The sequence below is a fragment of the Podarcis vaucheri genome (genome assembly GCF_965113315.1).
Source record: "Podarcis vaucheri genome assembly, chromosome: 9".
Classification (NCBI taxonomy): Eukaryota; Metazoa; Chordata; class Lepidosauria; order Squamata; family Lacertidae; genus Podarcis; species Podarcis vaucheri.
In genome coordinates, this window is record NC_138767.1 from 58,575,995 (window position 1) to 58,595,889 (window position 19,895).

Below are 19,895 nucleotides of genomic sequence, written 5' to 3' on the forward strand. Positions count from 1 at the left end.
AGGAGCAATGGAAGATGGTATGGAGGATATTTTTTTCCAGATATGTAAGTGCGGCCATGACTCGGTATGGAGGAGGAGGAAATTCATGGCACTCAAGAATTCCTTGACAATTTTGTCATGTATATGCTGCGGTCTTGCCAAGCCACAATTCAGGCTCTTAAGAATGACTCAGATAATCTATAGTTGGCTTGCAACCAAGCATGACCTTTGGCACCTATGCTAAATGACAGAGTATTTGTTCAAAACCCTATTTCATGTTTCTTTTTTATATACGTGAAATCATGGATAAAACATTCTGTACAGTGACAAGACTCTGTTCCAGACATGCTTAAAGCTTCTCCATCCCTCAAGGCTCACCAATGTGATGCAAAGAAAAGTTCTTGATATTAAGAAAGAGGAGAACATTTTACCAGCTTGGAATTCCACTTACATTAAGTGAGGAAAAAGTGTGCTATGCCAGTAGCAGCTAGCTCTGAAACTGAAACTAAGACACTCACCCATCATTACCACTAACCAAATAATGATTACTCTGATAAAAAGCCTTTAAGAACAGAAAATTGGGAAGGCTCCAGAAAGACTTGGCTGCGTACACATAAGATTTTATTCTAGCTAGACTCAATGGACACCAAGAACTTGCTTTTTCTATGTTGCATATTTTCCCCACCCCTCTGAAAAGCACTGCCTGAGAAACTCTCTCCTCCAGACACAAGCTAACTGAAACTGGGTGGATTTTGTGAAGTTATAAATTACTGTTTTGAAAGAGCAAAAAAAACCTTTCCTGTTTGTTTCAGCATGCCTACCTCCCACTAAATAAGATTTTGTATGTATGGAAGCATAAAAAAGTCTGGTTGCATTGAAGAACCAAAAACGCAACAACACCCAGCTTTACAAAAGACCTCACATGAAAAATAAAAACTGAGAAATAATTTTTCAGATCACCAGCACTTTGTTTATACATAACAAACTTACGTTAGTTTGGGTTGTTTCTCACTTTAAAGAGGGTGGGAAAGTCAGGACAATTAAAACTGGTTTTTCTGGGTAACAAGTCGTTTGCATGCTTTTAAAATGATGGTATGTTTTCTAAATTAACTTTACATGTCCAGACTGACTTTTTAGTTTGCAATTCTTAGAACAGGTGTGGGCAGAAGATAGTTCAGGATCTACTGGTACATCCCTAGTGATTGGCAGGGGCTTCCTATTCCCAATTGTTTGGCAATAGCAACAGCAACAGAATGACATTTCCACCCCACTGCAGCCTACATTAGGCTGCCGAAATAAGCTAGGGGTAACTAGGAGTGAACATGCATGAAAAGGCTCAGTTCTGGTAATGAAAACAGATCCCTAGGCTCAGAATGTGCTGTGCTTTCATTCTATGTCTTTTGCATCTGGCCGTGTTTGGTGGATCTTGGGGTTCCACAATAGGAGAAAGCACAGCCAATGAGACTGGAGACTTGCTAAAGATAGTCAATAGATGGGTACCCGTGTATACATTTAAGGTGTTTGTTTTTATTCTATAAAATGAAACCCCAGGTCCACAATCAGGACTGCAACATACAGGGAGCAGCTTTATTCACTTTCCCTTCAAATCGTGGTCCCAGCCTATTATCCTCCCCATGAGAGAAGCTAACATTGGCAGCAATAATAAACTTCTGTTATGCATAAATGCTGTATTTGGAAGAAAAGTAGTTAACTGGGACCATGGCATAGTAGGAAAGCCCATATGCCGCAATCCTGGTACTGATGGGGGTTCACAACTGGTTAAATACACAAGGGTTAAATATACAATATACTTTAAAAGCATGCACACATGACTGGGCTACGGGGCAAACCACACAGCCTCCTTAATGTGCCACTACTGCTATAAAATACTCTGCATTTCCCCAACTCCAGCACCAGTAGTCACACAAGCTTATACGAACGAGGGAAAGAAGACCACATAATTGCCACTAGAATAATCTGAGCTCTGCAGAGATCGTGGAAATTGGGAGCTTGTGGTCTCATGACCAAAGTCCATTTGCACAGACCCCAGCACACGCCAGCAGCAGATACACGACCCATCCACTCCTGAGAGCAGGTTTCCACTTCCAAAGAACTGCCATGCCCAGGAAGAGGGGGTGTTCCAACCAAGTAAAGGACAGTCAACAACTACAGATCTAAGCAGAATAAAACCTCCCATTTCTTTCCTCACGGAACAGGATTAGGTGTTCATGCATTCTGCAGCTGAAAAGTCAAAATTGAGGAGATGCAGGGGAGGGGAAGGGAGGGGAAATGACCAGCAGTGACTTGGCGTCAACAGTGACGTGCAGCAAGCATTTCGCACAGGCACAGAATTCCAAAACTGGGCTACTTGCAATGCACTGTCATGGGAGATTCCACACAAAACAGGCAACTAACAAAAGTTTTTCTCACCAGAATTTGATGACAGGACTGCTCTTGCTCTTGGAGGAGATAAAATTTTAGATGCGTGGCCATTTTTGCTGTCACTTCCTCTCCTGGAGCGGAATGCAATCTTGGAGGCCGGCATATTCCTCACGGCAACAGGCCTGTCCTTGGGTAAACTTTGTCCTTGGGTTGCCTCTGCTTTAGGCAAAGGAACCTATATGGTTCAGGAGCATGTGGGGGGTAAAAAACAACAACAACAAGCAGTCATGATCCAACTACAAAGTGAATCTATAAGCAATATAGATATATATATATTATTAGCCTCACATTAATGCGGAGCATTAAGGTAATAATGGAGAGAGGCTAATGGAGAATCATTGGATTGAACATGAACTGAAGGCTTGTCTCAAATTAAAGAGTATCCCAACATCAACAGGCAAACATTTGTCCTGCTGACAGCCACCCACATGCTCTAATTTAGAAAGAAAGAACAGCTGTGGTCAAAAGATTATGGACATCACTTCTGGTATTTAATTATGATATGAAGTTTTTTTTAAAAAAATGTATTGCATGAAAGTGTAAGCTCCTCTGCTTCTACAGGGATCAGGGGAACTGCTCAAATGAAATTTTGGGGGGAGATGTTAAAAGGATGTTAAGAGATGCCATTGAACAAGAGCTAAGATAATAGTTTTGGCATTAGCCCTCTTCAGGTGCACAGCCTGAACATGTGAAGGACAAAATGTGCATAGGTAGTCATGCAACGACACAACATCCCCATCATCCCTCTGTGCACCTGTCCCACCCCACTCCTCTCCTCTCCTCACCTTTGTTTTAAAAGCCTCAAGTCAAGTCAAAACCTTCACTCCAGAGGTAAAAGCATGAAACCAATGCAGGAGTTGAGACAGATTTCCTATGCGAGTAGTCCTTCACTCATAACATTATTATTTCAGTATTATCTTGCTTAAGAATTTTGTGAATTAAAAGACAGCTTTATGAAAACCTACTAGTGGAGTCGAGGAAGGTGATTTTCTCGCTCAGTGGTCCTGTTTAGAAGCAGGGATCCAAATGTTTTGGTTTGGCTTTGTAACAAGCCACGATTTGCTATTATCAGTGCGCACACACAAACATGCACAGTCCTCTGACATGTGCATATGCTATACGCTGAGCTTTGGAGAAGGACCTCGAGAGATTCACATTGCCTTCTCCAACCCCAGCATCAAGTGAGGGAAGGTCTCACTTATTCTCAGAGTCTTCTGCAAAGTACTTGTAGGAGAAGCAAGGTCTGATCTTACTTTGCACTTTAATTTTTAATCAAATACCAGCACCAAGTCTAAAACCAATGTACTTAAGTCTGAGGAATCTGTACCAAAGAGTATGCCTACAAACCCTTAAAAATTGTATTTAAAAAAAACCCCAGTGCCAGAGATTAAAACGCTCTTATAAGTTTTATAACTGGCTGCAGGAAGTTTGTCATAAGCTTTTCAAAAGTCTCTCATTGAAGTCAGCTCTTGCACAATACTTTAATTGCTGTGCTGAAAAGAAAACATTTCTGCAAATATTATCGCTAGCAACTGTCATCCTGAGAGCTTGATAAAGGAACACCTACACATTGCTGCCCCTGCAACAAGATTTCCAGTTCTAGAATGTCAAGATGTTTTGCTTATTTTGCTATAAACTAAATAATGTTGGAACTGAAAGCAAAGAGGCTGTATTTTGTTGCAATATAGGTGCATATCAAAGCTTTACTAGTTGCAAATTTCAAACAAACTGACTATGTCTAGCTATAAACAGAAGGTTACAAGTAAGACTGGTGGGGTATTGGGATGAAAACTGTAAACAAGCTGTCCTGCATTAGTTTTGAGTGAACGTGCATTATAAAATTTTCAACAGGCTGCATCCGGGTGGCAGTTTCTCACTGCAAGGCTAAATAAGCAAAGCAGAGGAGGGAAAGGAAGAGCCACCGAGAACGATCCTGCGCCACTTTGGGCACTGCCACACATAACACTTACTAGGAGCAGTATGATATTACCAGCAGCACATAAATCACATGTGACTTGCATCTGTCATGTTTAACAAATCACCATACCCAATATTTGTAATAAATCCTCTACCTGCTTACCCAATCTGCCTGTAAAGTCAAAGACGTAGCTATCACCATGTATTTATATGCTGAAAATGCTAGAGGTTTGAGTTCAATAAACATGCAGTCCATGTTCTGGAAACAACCTGAAGATACATTTAAGTTGCTGTTGTTTTAAGAAACTTACCGAGACAACTTTGTTTGCAGTATCTTTTGCAGACTGTTCTGCTGGAATCCCACAAAAGCCATTCTGCTTCTGCTTCTCTTCCCCTTGAGATACCTGACTCAAAGCACAAGGCTGCACCCAAGACTCTGCACTATCCATTTTGTCGCTCGCTGTCCCACCCGAGTCCTGGGAGCATGGAGCTGCCACAAGGGAGCATGTCAAACTAGGGCATCTTGCCTTGTCGACCTGTTCCATGCTCTGCTTCGACACTGTTGTTTTTAGAGCCTTGTGGGAAGTGTTTTCGGAATGAGTTGCAGCATGCACAGCTTGGCTAGGAAGGTGTTTATTAAAATGTTGCTTGAGAGTTTTATTCATTGGTGCTTCTGATTTTGTACCTTTATCCAAGTCTATTTTTTTCCTCAGTGCTGCAGCTGAAGAGGATGGTTGCCTTGGGGAAGACGACGGGGAGGATGAGGAGGCTGTAGACAGCTGAGGAGATCTTTGAGCTGCTTTCGATGCACTGCTTTCTCTTGGCTGAGAAACAGGCCTGGACATAACTTTTGGCTTGACATTTTTAAAGTTTGGTTTTGGAAAGCTCACTATCTCTGCTTTCCTAGCTTTGGTTATGGTAGCTGCAAAGGGAGATCTGTTTGGCGATTTAACTGCAACTCGTTCAGTATTACTTTTCAATGATGTCCTCCTGGGGTGTTCTTTCGCCAAGTGGCCATTCTTTCCACCTTTAGAAATTCCATCACCAACTTCATCAGGGGTCGCAAACACAGCAAAAGTTGTATTTGTTGACCCTGCTTCAGGAGGTGGAGAAGCCAAGTTGTGTTCATCAGCTGAGGGACTAAAAACCACAAAAGTCTCATGGCAACTAGGCTCAGCCAGATCAGCCCTTTCTAACTTCGGTATATCACAGTGTAGCGTCTCGGACATTTTATCATCGTGTCCTTCAAGCAAAACCTGATCTTCTTTAGAAGTATTTTGTGCTTTGGTCAAGATCTCCCTGTCTTTGTCAGACTCCTGTTCTGAATGCTCATCAAAGCTCTCAATTACTAGAGGGCACATGCCATTGATGGTGCCATCAACTCCAGGTTCAGCTTCATCATGCTCAGGTGTGCTATGCATATATTTCTTGTGCTCATCATTGAACCGATTAAATGATTCCATTTCTGGTGAGCTCCCACAGCAAGAATTACCACATTCAGCATCCTGCTTTCCCTGCTGTTCACTGTTCTGCGATACTAAATCTATGTAATTGGTGGCCTTATCTCCTGTCAGTGAAAGAGAAGTAGGTAACACTCTGCTATCTAGCTGCATGACACTTATCATATTTGGGTTGCCAAAGGCATCTAGCTTAGGGGAACTAGCATTGTGTGCGTAAGCAACAGTTTCACAAGTGTCCCCAGAATATGCAGGCATCTGAGGGGCACATCCCACCTCATAACACTTGCTTCCCACAGTATCCCCCAGGTTTATAATGGTAATGAAAGAGTCACTTGAACTAGCACCTTCCTGTTGCATTGGGGCATGATCTAATTCATCTTGGATTTCAGTAGTTGTGTTTAGTTCCACAGCAGCGAGGGGCACTGGGTGCGTTAGGTCTGCCTGGCAATAAGGCACAGATTCCTCCGTACTGCAATTCTGGATATTCTTTATTGCAAGGCCCTCTTTAAGAGGGTTCTCTGGCTCCTGGAAATTCTGATTGAAGGCATGCATGTAAAACTGTTCCTTTGCACAAGGGATGTGCATGGCCTCCAGATCTGAAGTCCCCATGCAGATATAGTCACTGGCAGTCTTTTGCAGATCTTTTGCTTCAGTGCTCTGAGGATTTGAATAAATATCTGCCTCACTTGTATCCTTAAATTCAATATAGTCTTCATGTCCCAGCTCTTGGCGGCAGTGGCTAACAGTGCCGCCATTCAGAGAGGTTGACGAAGTAGCGTTACACACATATTTATTGCCATTTTCATCCCTGATGATTATAGGAGGCTGCAAGCCCTGTTTCTCTATGCTTTCAATGTTCATTTTTGACTGTGTTTCTAGCTTGTCCTCATCCTAATCTGCAGAATGCGCAGGATTTAAGGCGTTTTCCATCACTTTTTTAAAAGCTTCTCTCAGTTTTGTGTCCGTTTTCTGGAATTGTAGGGCTTTTCAAGTATATTCCCAATTCTGACCTGAAATGTAACACATGGAAAAATTAGAGAACACTCCTTGCTTTCCCCTCTCCTATTTCCCTTTAGGGAAATAGCAGCTTGGGGTATTGGGTTGTTTGAGAATGTATAGGAAATGGTTAACTTCCCTTCCATGACATCCTAAACTGGATCAGGGCCTCTACAGCTGTCTTTTGGGGAAAGGGGAATAAACAAGTGCTAGGGCCCATTTTTAAAAGAGAAAGAGGGGGGAGGGAGAGGGAGAGAACTAATGTTTAACAGCCCTGGTACCTGACCAAAATTAGAATAAAATAAAATGCAGTTGATATGAAAAGTTCAAGCATGTTTTAGGCTTGAGGTGTAAAGACCAAGAACTTCATGCCAAATAGTTAAAACCCTACAACGTATCATTAACACACACTTGGAGGGTGGCAGCCTATGTGGGGATTTAGGTACTAAAAAATTTAAAGCACTTTTCTCAACAGCATGTATTGACAAATAATACTACACATTTGGCTACATCTGCATCACACACTTAAATCACATTGCTTTTCCCAAAGAATCCTGGGAACTGTAGTTTATCCCACACAGAGGTACAATTCCCAGCACCCTTAACAAACTTCACTTCCCAGGATGTGAAGGAATGTGCTTTAAAGGTATGGTGTGGATCCCACCACTGTATCCCGTAACATTTGCTTTTGAGAGCTAGGCCTACACATTTCTTCTACAACTCTACAATATAGCTTTGATATCTCCAGCAGTTTGGTTTCCAACTTGTCTTTTGTTTATTTGTTTAAAATGCATATAAAACAAGCAGTCAGGTATGTGTTTTTTCCTCACTGTATCAGTCTACACAATACCCAATGTGTCTCTCACTGGCAGCTTGAAACCAAATACTCGACGAAAGCTTCATCAGTTGAATTGGTTTCACTTTCCAAAACAGCATTAGAAGCCAAATGTATAAGTACAAATTAGAACTGATGCAAATGAGAACCGAGTATAAAACTATAGGCACTGCTCTCAACCTAGTTAATTCCACTTGAAACTAATGTAAGTTTTCTAATACCTGTTAGGCTCTTCTTCTAATCATAAATTCCAAGTTGCATTTACTCGATGGATCAGTACATAGCCTCCAGTTTGGACCATATCCACGTCAAAGATAAAAGCTGCTCCAATTTTAGCCAATTTTTCTCCCACCCAAGCACCACCCTCATCCCACAGTCTTCAGAGGCTCCCTTGGCCCCCCCAGAAACCATTTTTCAGGGGGCATAGGGTGAGAGGAAGGGGGATTCTCCTTCTGCGGACTTTCTTCCATTCGTGGTTCTCAAGATCCAAAATGCTGAAGAGGGAGTTCCTCCAGCACCCTTTGATGTCAGAGCCCTAATTGACAGGAGTTCCAAAGATGCTAGAGCATCTATCCCCTCACTCATTAAGCCATTCCAAGCAAAGCTAGGTTCTTTTTACAATTTCACTCATTAGGGACTTTTAGTATTGTGCGCAGTAATCAGAGCAAGCAGGCAAAAAACAAAACAATCCATCATTATCCATTCATCGTGAATATCCGAGACACTTTTACCTAACATTTCTGTCTCCACTTATCGTCTCATTATGCTTCAGGTCAGTCTTAATACAGTACGACACACACGCACACCAAAAAAAACAAAGGCTTAGGTACACACAAAAAGTTCAGAAATTAATTCATCTTTCTAATTACCTTTATTTTCCCATTATATTAGGGATGTGGAACCTGTGGCAACCCTGAGGTAGCTGGACTATAACTTCATGATGCTAAACATCACTGGATGGAGAAAAGCCACAGATGTGACTGATGATGACCTGAATCTGCAGCCTATTTGGGGATGGGAGTATATGGCACTACCCACAAATTCACACTTACTGCTTAGTATTATTTATGAAGCTTACACTGCATTACACCCTGTTGACTTTAGGTCCATCTAGTGTACCATCCCTAACATCTACTATATATTGTTGACTTGCCCAAGGCACTCTTATGGCAAACGTTTCCTGAAACACTATTGGAAATAATACCCTTGCACAGCGGCAACGTTACCACTTGCTTACTCTGTTTATTTGAACTTCTAATCCACCTTTCCCTGAAGGCTTACAGCAGGCAAAACAAAACATTTAAATAAAATCAGGATGGCTTGATGGTATGCTTAGTCATCCTTAACTATAATATACCTGCCCAAAGTCTTTTATTGCCTCTGGGAGACACTCTGGTTTAGGATTATGAAGTTTCTGAATAATGAAACTCAAAAGCTGGGAGTACCTCCCAACAGCAGTTTGTTTTTGTGTGCCCTCATTATTGATACTTGATGCTTAGCAGGCACTCTGCAACACCCATGGCAGAAAACAGAGGGCAGAAGCAATGTAAATGTTACAGTATGCTAGGGTGTTTCAGTAACTTAAAATGAAACACCTGAAGAGTTTGAAGTTTATTTTACTGCAACCCTTCCATTTAGCCAACAGATGACACACAGGGGATTGAACACCTCAATCAGGCATAGCACAGATCACTGCAATGTTACAACAGTCTGATGAGGAGGGGTTGATATTGATAATGTTGTCTAAAGACAACTCAGCTGGCTATAAATGAAAATTGCATGAGAAGCAAGACACACTGCAAAGGTTCTCCTGTGCCTCAGGAGGGCAGTGACTCATTTGCAGAGCACCATTTTCTATCTTCACACAACAAAGCCGGTGACCACAGTAAGAAATATGTTTAATCCTGAAATTCTGGGTGATCAGGGGCTTGGCTAGGACTGAACAGGCTGCGATCCCTGGCCGCCTAGAACTATGCAGCAATGATGAGAAACACACAGAGAATTGCTTGAATGTTTCATTAAGAGAGAAATCCTGGTAAACAACACAGTCAGGCCTATTAAGATTTGACACATACTGCATCACCCTCACAATTCATACACAATTCTTTATCTTTTAATGGTAAGAATCCAAGCGTCGTAACAATATACAACAGAGAACACACACATGGGATTAATCTAAATATTTTAGAGCCTGTGTAGTACACACAGAAATAAAGAGGTTTGCATACCACAGCAATGCCTAAAAAATCTGTATGGGAGCAGTGTTGAGTCAGGAATCCCAAGAAAACACCCAGTTTTATAAGAGTTGTAAATGGCTTCCTGGAATGAAGTTACACAACCATTCTGAACACGCCACATCTAGCTATTGAGCATTAAAAGAACGACAATACCCCAGCAGTGCAAGAGGTCTCGGTTTATGTTGGCGGCAGTAGTATTTTTTATATTTTAGAGAGAGAAACTGCAAAAACATTCAATAACTTAGAAGCTGCACTAAAGTCACAAACACCTCCATGAGTCAGCCAGAAACTATTTAATGTTTATCTAATAAAACACAAATCCATCCAATCTGTAAACTTTTTGCACAATAGTGCCGAGAGTCCACTAGACCCCAGGAAACTCATGAGAACTCCCTTCAGGGCTTCATTGCAATCATACAGCCCCAAATTTATTTTTTAATAAAGAGAGATATGAGCTTCTAACAGCACTCAAGTTTCTACTGTGCTGGGGGGGGGGGAGTCTGTATTTTCTTCTCCGGCTTTTACATTTTTCCTTCTAGGCTGGAAATACACCTACAAACGTTATCAAATGTACATTATAAAAACCTTCCAGAGGGACTGGCATCTCACTATTGTGCACATGCTAAAAGGAAGGTTATAATCATAATGATCCTTGTGTTCCTTTGACAAAATCTTACCAATATTTTCTTTGGATAAATCAAGGAGACAATGTGCATTTACAAGAACACAGCATGTGTTACCAGGATGTTCCAAATTCAGGTAGGTAGCCGTGTTGGTCTGACGCAGTCGAAATATATAAAAAAATTGTCCAGTAGCACATTAGAGAACAACTAAGTTTGTTCTTGGTATAAGCTTTCGTGTGCATGCACACTTCTTCAGATGTTCCAAGTTATTTAATATTCCACAAATTTTAAGTTCTCTACGCAAGTACACAGCAACATTTTATCACACTAAGCTTAGGCTAGATGTTTGTACTGTTTTGATGCATTCACTTCATTTTCATCGTCAGTAGTCCCCAAAGCCGAAAAAATTGTCATTAGAATAAAACAATAAAGGAGATGAAAAAATTATCTGTAGCGTCTCTTGAGTTGCAGTGCTGTAACAGACGCAGTACAGATCATGTTCTATTTCTGCAGCATTTATTCCATTAGTTTTATCCTAGGCAGTTGCTAATCAGTTATCCCATTATGAACTGAGTAGAATTACCTTAGGAGTTGTTTTGTTTACCTTTAGAAAACAGCATCTTGAAGCAAACTTACTTTTACCTATCGAGCAGAAATGTAGACACAGCAGCCAAGGGTTAACATTGCCCTATCCAATTACTTCCTGCCACACTCAGCACTTGCAAACCACAATGGATTTCTAGTTAAGAGGGCACTTTTCTCCAGATATCTAGGCTAGAGAAGCATGCAAATTGGATAACTGTGCTGGAAGCACAGGACACTTCACTGTCTGCATTCCAGTTGCAAATAGATTGCGTAGGTGCTGTCTGAGAGACACAGCATGTTTTAGATTTAGGGTTTGGGGTTTTTAGATCAATACTTTTATTAAGGCACAATAATACTTTAAAAAAAAAAAAAAAACCTGATTCATATTAACACTATCACTTTAAGCAGATGCACACCAATTATTTGGGAAGGCCAGAACGAGAGAGGAACGTTTTCTTCTTTAGAATATCAAGCAGGGTGCATTTTAATTTAGATTGCACACAATCTGAACCCATCTAGGCCACACAGCAAGATGCTAATTTTAAGCGCTCTCACAAAAAGAGCCCGAGACACAGACAGACAGGCATTCACATTACAGTAGGTTACATTTTTAAGTTCTGGCTTAATATAACTATCAGAAGCAGTATGTTGAGGCATGTAAAACTTCAGAGATATCAAGCTGTACATGCCATCTGTACTACATCTTTATTGCCACTGTCATGCAGGAAGCAGCCTACAATTATCCAGAATGCAATATTACCTCATTTGAAAACACACAGAAATATTAAAGCATTTAAAAGTAGTAATCATGAATAAGCCTACTAAACAATGTTCCGTTGTGTTTCTTTTCATTTGCTTGACAACTATCCCCTCCCGTCAGATGTCAAGGAAACAAACAACTATTGGACTCTTAGAAGACATCTGAAGGCAGCCCTGCATAGAAAAGTCTTTTAACATTTGACATCTTGCTGTGTTTTAATTTGTTGGAAGCTGCCCAACGTGGCTGGGGCAACCCAGTCATATGGGCGGCATATACATTATTATTATTATTATTATTATTATTATTATTATTATTATTATCATCATCATCCTCATCATCATCCCCCTCTATATTTATAATGAATCTTTTAAACATATTTAGAGCACAGTTCTGCCTGTTCCCTGCCAGAACTGAACCCCTGGGCAATCAGAACCTATAAAGTGTAAGGATTACACACAAAGCAATATTGCATTGAAATATAAGCTGTCCACCATTTCTCCTCCTTAATTGGATTCCTTAATAAAATACTTAAAAATCAGAATGCAGGAAGTGGCTTGCACATGTTGTATACTCAATATCCTCTTACCCACACACATACACTGGTTGGGTCTATACTATAAATTTGCAAGGAGAAAGAATTGGAATAAACAGGTTATGTCTAGCTAGTGAGGACTGGCAGCCTTGGAGTGCTACTTTCCTACTCACGAGAAACCCCATATATCTGAAGGGATTTGGGCTTCAAAGCCACAGAGATAGTGGCAGAGACACCTTTCATGGGAGTGCAAGAACAAATACTTGTTTTTAAAAAGCACACAGCATTTTAGGAATTGATATATGGGTTACTCTTGGGAAAACCAGATTACATCAAGCCCATGTACTAGGAGCCTATGACCCACAGGTGTAATAAGGCTGCAAGGCTTCCCAGTTTGGCCCATAAGGCAGTTTTGGCCAAGCCACACCCACCTGCCATCATATGATGTCAGACACTGGACAGGTAAAGAAGTGTCTGCAAACAGCAGCAAATCCAACTCCTGGCTTGAATTTGACACTTTCCCTGTCACACTACTTTGAGGATCTTAATCAGGAGCTCCCGGGTGTATCAGAAATTAGAAAGTAAAATATGCATAGGAGTAGATTGCAATGTGGGTGTGTTTGGATATAGTGCAATTCACACATACTTGGAAGTTAATTTGTGGCACACTTGTTGAAACAGTTGACTACAATGGGTTCAATGTATAATCTGAATCTCAAACCCTTTGTTCCTCAAAGAAACCAACTGACAATGCATCCAGGGGATCTCTGAAGTCACACAGAGAGGTATGCTTTCACCACATGGACTTCTAGGTAACTTGAGTAGCTATCATCTGAAACGAAACCCCAAAAAGGAGAAGAACAATCCAATAGCAGGGTTTCTGATTTCATCTCATTCAGATGGGGGGCAGGGGGTGAGTTTGGTTGTCACTTAGCCAGTGTTCCACCATTACTATTTGACAGTTTGCAGAGCAAGGTAAAGGTAAAGGATCTCTGGACGGTTTAAGTCCAGTCAAAGATGACTATGGGGTTGCGGCGCTCATCTCGCTTTTAAGGCTGAGGGAGCCGGCGTTTGCTATTAATATTCTATTCATCTTAAAGATACAGTGACAGATGCCACAGGTTATGCACACAAAGGGGATCACAGAATATGAGAGACAACAAGGTATGGAAATGAGGTGGTCTACGTGCAAGGGAGAATCGAAAGGTTGGTCAGAAAAAGCAAGTGAAGATGAAAAGGTGGGAGTAGGAGGCATGGGACTGGCAGTGGAGAAGGTACATGGAAGGGTCTGAAGAATAGGAGTGGTTTCATAACTGGACAGAAGGCAAAAAGGGTGCCTAGTAAGTGCAATGTCTGGAAGACGCAAGATGCAGGAAGTAACCATGGGGGTTGTTTGTGTGCACTAAGGGAGGCGGGGAGTCGTACATACGGAGATGAAGGTGAAAATGGGTGCAAGGGGGGACTGCAGAATTTAAGATTTCAGAAATGGGGTTTGAATGGTGAAAAGGGAGCTTAGGGAACGGGAGGGGAGTTGGCGAGCACGGCCCCTAGGTAGTAAAAGAGACTGCCGTATAACCTACATAATGATTATTTCCCTGTAATAGAAAGCTTAATCTTTTTTCTCCTCCAATACTATATTTACTTTAACAAGGGTGCCATGCTAGGTAAAGGTAAAGGGACCCCTGACCATTAAGTCCAGTCGCGGATGACTCTGGGGTTGCGGCGCTCATCTCTCTTTACTGGCTGAGAGAGCCGGCGTTTGTCCGCAGACAGCTTTCTGGGTCATGTGGCCAGCATAACTAAACCACTTCTGGCGCAACAGAATACCAGAGCGCACGGAAATGTCATTTACCTTCCCAATGCTGCGGTAGCTATTTATCTACTTGCACTGGCATGCTTTTGAACTGCTAGGTTGGCATCAGCGGGGATTCGAACCATCGACTTTCTGATCGGCAAGCCCAAGAAGCTCAGTGGTTTAGACCACAGCGCCACCCACATCCCAACTTTACAGAGCACCTACAACTAAGCCCTGGGATGCACATATTCACACAAAGTGCTAACTAAACGAGACCATGCCTTGTTTCCTAACAACACAGGAATTGGAGAGCAGCAAAATATTGTGCCTAGGATTTCAGCATGGTAGTGATGTGAGGTGAGAATATTCTCCAGAGAAAATTCTCGAGAATGAGAATATTCTTGAGAATATTCTCTGCTAGAAAATTCTCCGGAGAATATTCTCCACAAACTGTAAATTCTAATGTAAGAACCAGTTTTACAACCCACATTTTAAAAATCTAGTAAATAATAAGTCAAGCTGTGATATTGCCAGTGTAAGTAATGAATAATGGTTTTTTTTTAATCCAGTTACAGTACATTACTGGGCACTGTTTCATTCACCATTGGCAGTTATAAATGTGAGCTACAGAAAACATTTTTTTAAAAAAAATGCTATTCATTTAATTTTATGAACATTTGAATTCATATGTATTTCAACTATATGTAATAGCCTTTTTTTCTATTTTGGTACGACCTTATTCTTAGCAATTCTATACCCTTGGCCCTACAGTGTGATTTTTTTTTTTACAGAAAGTAGCTTTAATGCTTTATACACTTGAAGTACCTAGGCCTATATAATTATGTGTAACTGCATGTGAGGTGGCCTTGATTTAAACAGCTGACGTTTCTATATTTTTATTTAGTTTTTGGTTGCCATCTGAACAAGTTTACCTATGGATAAACATGTATATTAACTAATTATATCATTTTCAATTCATTAAAATGAATATTCTCCTATTTTAAATGGAAATTCTCTAATATTCTCATTAATCGAGAATATTCTCCAAAAGATTATTCTCAAGAATATAATATTACTACAGCAGGGTGCACTAGTATGTCACACATGCACATTGAAACCATAGTTTAGTTTAACTGAAGTTTGAAGCGTGGTTGGAGAACCTTCTTTAGTCCAGTGAACACATTCCCTCATAGGCAACTTCTGGGAGGGGGGGGCACATGTTAGGGGTGGGTGGGGCCAGACCCCAAAAAATGGCAGAAAAGTAGGTGTGCCTCTTACCTTTGTATACTAAGCTACATTCCAGTCAAGCAAAAGTCACAGGCACACACACAAACCCCTCCCCCTCTTCTACCTTGGCAAGCAAGAAGCATCCTTGACACAGTTAAGCACTTGAATTCCCAGTAGTAGTTGTGACAGTAGTGTTTACATTTATCTGACACACAAGAATTTTGAAATATGGTATGTAAAACCTCATCGTTTCACTTGGGGTTAGAAAGCAGAACACAGATCAAGATGCCTACAATCCAGCCTGGCAATTTTTTAAAAGAGATCTTTTACTCCATTACTTGCTATTTCCCCATTTGACTTCCGTCTAGCTATTTCATTGCAAGCATGTATATTCAGCTGCTCAATTGCATTAGAATGTTTTTGCTTTCAAGAATGGAAGGCTCTAATAGTTCCACTTTCAATATTTTCCCAGTGGCTTGATGTCATAAACCCCAATAAGGTCCATAGCCTGCTAGTTTGTTTGTTTGTTTGTTTGTTTAAAAAAATACACAATCTACCCTGGCTTTCATAAAACCTATTAGATACTTTACGAGTGTGCACAATAAAAAAATAGGATGCATTTATTCTCTTGCCCAAAACAAGTTTTCATAAGATGAACCAGATGCAAGAAAATCATTCCAACTTTTAGCGCTTAAAAACACCCCAATGTTTTGCATTTGGAATAAACTTCAGTTTCCTCACGAACTAAAATAAATGCAGTAAGGCACTCACCATGTTTGTGCTGCGGTATGCGGATTCAGTTCCTAGCATCCATTAAGACAAAAGGAAAAATGCAGACTTTTCACAATGACTCCTGTCATGCGAGTGCTGCATTCAAAGATCAGTTCAACAGTAACAGGGCAGAGTTTAGTAACTTTTTCCCAGCCGAAAGATTTTCCTGGGTCTTGCTGCCAACCAGGCATCAAGAGCTAGTTGTTAGCCAGCAGTGCACTGCTCTGCTCTTGCCAAGCCTTTGAAGGGCACTGGCACATACATATCCTGCTAGCCCTACAACTTTACTTACAGTAAAAGGAAAGCACAGCTTGTCAAAGTGAGCAACTGGTTAGCCATTCAGCTGTGGGAGGAGCTATAAGCTATTAGCATTCCATGTTGCTTAGCAACTGACAGGGAGCATGATTTGCAAAAAAAAAAACTTTGAATCTAGAGAGGAGGGAACTATATATACACAGTAGTTTAGTGGCACAGAGCAGATGTTGGAAACCAATAAAGTTTTATCCAAGGAGAGTTACAACAGACCATTTCTGCATGTTATTATGGATAGGATGCAATGCTTTCAAGAGTTGACAGTCCTTTTTTAAACGGCAAGGTTTTAAGCTACAACTACACATTATTGGAAAATGCTGTTTTACACCAATTTCTCCTTGCAACATTAAAAAATAATAATCTTGTAGACATACCAACCAGAGCTGTGACCTTAAACACACTTGCTTTGAAATAAATTCTTTCTTGATACAGAGTCTTGGACTTCACTATAAAAATGCCTTAACTTAAAGAACAAGAGTGTAAACTAATAGAATTTCAGCTTTGCTTTCTCACAGTAGAAAATAAGACTCCTGCCAACTACCAACAAATCTCAGCATCAGGTTTGGATTTATCTCTAATATACTCTTACCCCTGTAATCACATTGAACAGAAAGGATTTCTACATAATTGCTACCTGTTCGATATATACAAATCTCAAATTGAATGAAAACAGACATGTTAAGAGGAAGCTATACTTCGACTATCCTCTCAAAGTGGTTAGGGCTGCTTGGTATTTAATATAAACATTCAACTGAAGAATGGCACAAAATTACATTGCAATATGTTTACAGCACTTTATGCATTAGTCTCTGTGTTGGGTATTTGTATCGTTATTAATAATAATAATAATAATAATGGGACAAAGGTCTGCTTCACGGTATGCATACACAGAGAGCGAGTGAATAAATACATTTTGCTGCCTTTGGCAGAGGACAAGATGATCCCTCTCCCTCCCCACTCTCCCAATTTCTTCTTCAGAAGCTGATTGGACCTGCAACTGAATCACTGGTGAATGGACAGCATCCTCAATACCATCCTCTCTACTGCAACTGAAGGCAGTAGAGTACCACAGGAAGTGTGTGGCAGGCCATTAACCATTCTCAATTAATTACGGTTCACAGAACTCTTGAGTGTGAGATAGGAGAAGTACTGGGCCTATTCAGCAAATTTAGGTTTATAGCACAGATATGGCCTAAAACGTATCCCATGAACACCTTACCCAAACATCCTACAGCAAAAAAAAGCTAATTATCAGTATTCATTTTACTATTGGTAGTGACGGAAATACCAGCAGCCTCGGGAGAATCCAAAGCTTTGCACATGAAAAAGAAAAAAAGTTTAGAAAAAACTAAAAGGGGGACTCACTCCCAAATAGGTAAAATAAGGACCAACAGCATTCAATGGCCACAAAATACATGCAATGAAAAGCAAGGATAGGGATGAGATACAGAGCTACTGCGAAATCAGAGGAGGAGGAGAATTCAAAGGAGCAGCTGGAATCCTCAACAGGAAGCACATCACACTGCAACAATTTTGTAATTTATTTATTTTTTTGCAAAAATCCTTCATAAAAGCAATTCGTGTGTGGATAAGAACTGCTTTCAACAAGTTTAGAAGCACGACTTTGTAGATGGAAGATGGCAGAAAACCTGCTCAACCAGTTTAGTTTATTACAATTTAATAGGGGTGTTCCACAGCTACACAATCATGCTGACAAAGGAACTCCTTAAGTGGTTCTTAAATCAGGGCCAAATTACCTCTGTCATTGTTTATGGGCCAAGTGCAAACTTTTTCTTTCCCAAAAAGAAAAAGTGCAGAGAAGGGTCCAGATCAGGAACCTGGAATGGGGGTAGGTCTGGATTTGGGAGTGAAGGAGAGAAACATACCTGCAATTTGTATTGGGAGAGAACTGGTGATGTTACAAGCTTCCTCTCTCTACAACGGTTGTCCCCTCGTGTTGTACATGAATAACTGGGTAGTATTAATAGTAGCTTTACTCTAACCAGAGTCTGTTATACTGTACACAAGTGCTAAATATAACTTACACTAGTGTTATTGAATGACCTTCTACAGAAGTGTTCTCTCATCAGTATACCTAGCCTAAGAAATTAGCTCGATGTGACTGCAATGATGCCTTGCTGCTGGTTTTAGTTTAGTTAGCTTCCCAATATTCAAAATGAAGCAAATGCCAGTGTGATATCACAGAGCTACCAGTTTCCATTTGCAGTGATCCTCTAGCACCAAAATTAGCAACTAAGCCTTGTTGATGCCATCAGCCACCTTTATGTTGCAATACTACTAGCAAATATTATTATGGATCGTTTTACTACTTTTATTTTCTGGTTATTTGTTGTTTTGCATTTGAATATAGTATGGAAGTTATCTTGTGAGGCTAAAAAGTGACTTATAAATATTTTAAATAAAAAATTGTGCCCACCAGGCATGTACTGAAATGCAGTCTACCAGATGTTAATTTGTACTCCTAGTGGGTATACTTACACTTCATAGGATAATATGCCAAACACAAATGTATGAGTAAAAAATGTTTACAATAAGATTGCACTAGCCCTGTGGAATGTTTTCCCTTATTTGAACCTCACTCCATTTCAGAATTGTTCACCATACAAAAGAATTGAGGGCTACTATTTATCAATAATTCTAAAGCCATCTCTGGCTCACTCAGCTAATTTCATATTACTTTGGATCCTGGCCATATTTAAAAGGATCCTGTTCATAATACTGAAAATGCTCAGCAGACATGCACTCACTGCACATTTCCCAAGTTTCCTATTTCTCCTCCTCATATAGACTTTCTAAATATGCAGGAAGCCTACAACTGAGTATTTTTAAAAAGCACTGAGCACTATCCAAAGAAGTTCCTCTAGCACAAGGACTTTTTGTTGTGCAATAGAGCTCCCATTCATTCTCCTCTAACCCACTCACCTACCTAAATCTGTTTCAGGGGTTCCTCTAATCCTCCACAACACATTTGGGAAGGATGCAGAGGCACACAGGGAAAGGAGCAAGCGGAAAACCTTGTGCTAGTAGAATCACATAACTGTAGAGTTGGAAGGGGCCAGGAGTGTCATCTAGTCCAACCCCTTGCAATGCAGGAACCTTTTGCCCAACACAGGACTCAAACCCACAACTCTGAGATTAGGAGTCTTGCGCTCTACCAACTGAGCTACTCCAGGCGATGTAGAAACTGCTTTGCTGGGAGACACCCTTGTTTTAATGTTCTAAATATACATCTGTTGGAAAGTAAAATGGGCAATGCAACAACACAACATATGCTACAAGTTCACATTAGTAGCATAGTATTTCCTGGGAGTTGCCTCACCTAAGCCATTTGGCCAGGGAGAAGTGAGGAAAAAAACCCTGCTCCAACTCAACCACAAAAGTGAATAAAAACTACGCAAATTTG

At 40.6% G+C, this 19,895-nt stretch overlaps 1 protein-coding gene across 2 annotated transcripts in view; it reads right to left on the reverse strand.

Moving 5' to 3' along the window:
* The window catches only part of MTUS1 (microtubule associated scaffold protein 1), a 107,024-nt gene that overhangs the window by 74,733 nt on the left and 12,396 nt on the right, over nucleotides 1-19,895 (reverse strand). For both annotated transcript variants that reach the window (XM_082238049.1, XM_082238048.1), the window contains exons 2-3: nucleotides 4,650-6,808; nucleotides 2,410-2,596 (exon numbers count right to left, since the gene is read on the reverse strand). In XM_082238049.1, coding sequence (XP_082094175.1) covers nucleotides 2,410-2,596; nucleotides 4,650-6,659 — 2,197 coding nt within the window. In that variant the 5' untranslated portion in view covers nucleotides 6,660-6,808. The remainder of the gene's footprint in view (nucleotides 1-2,409; nucleotides 2,597-4,649; nucleotides 6,809-19,895) is intronic.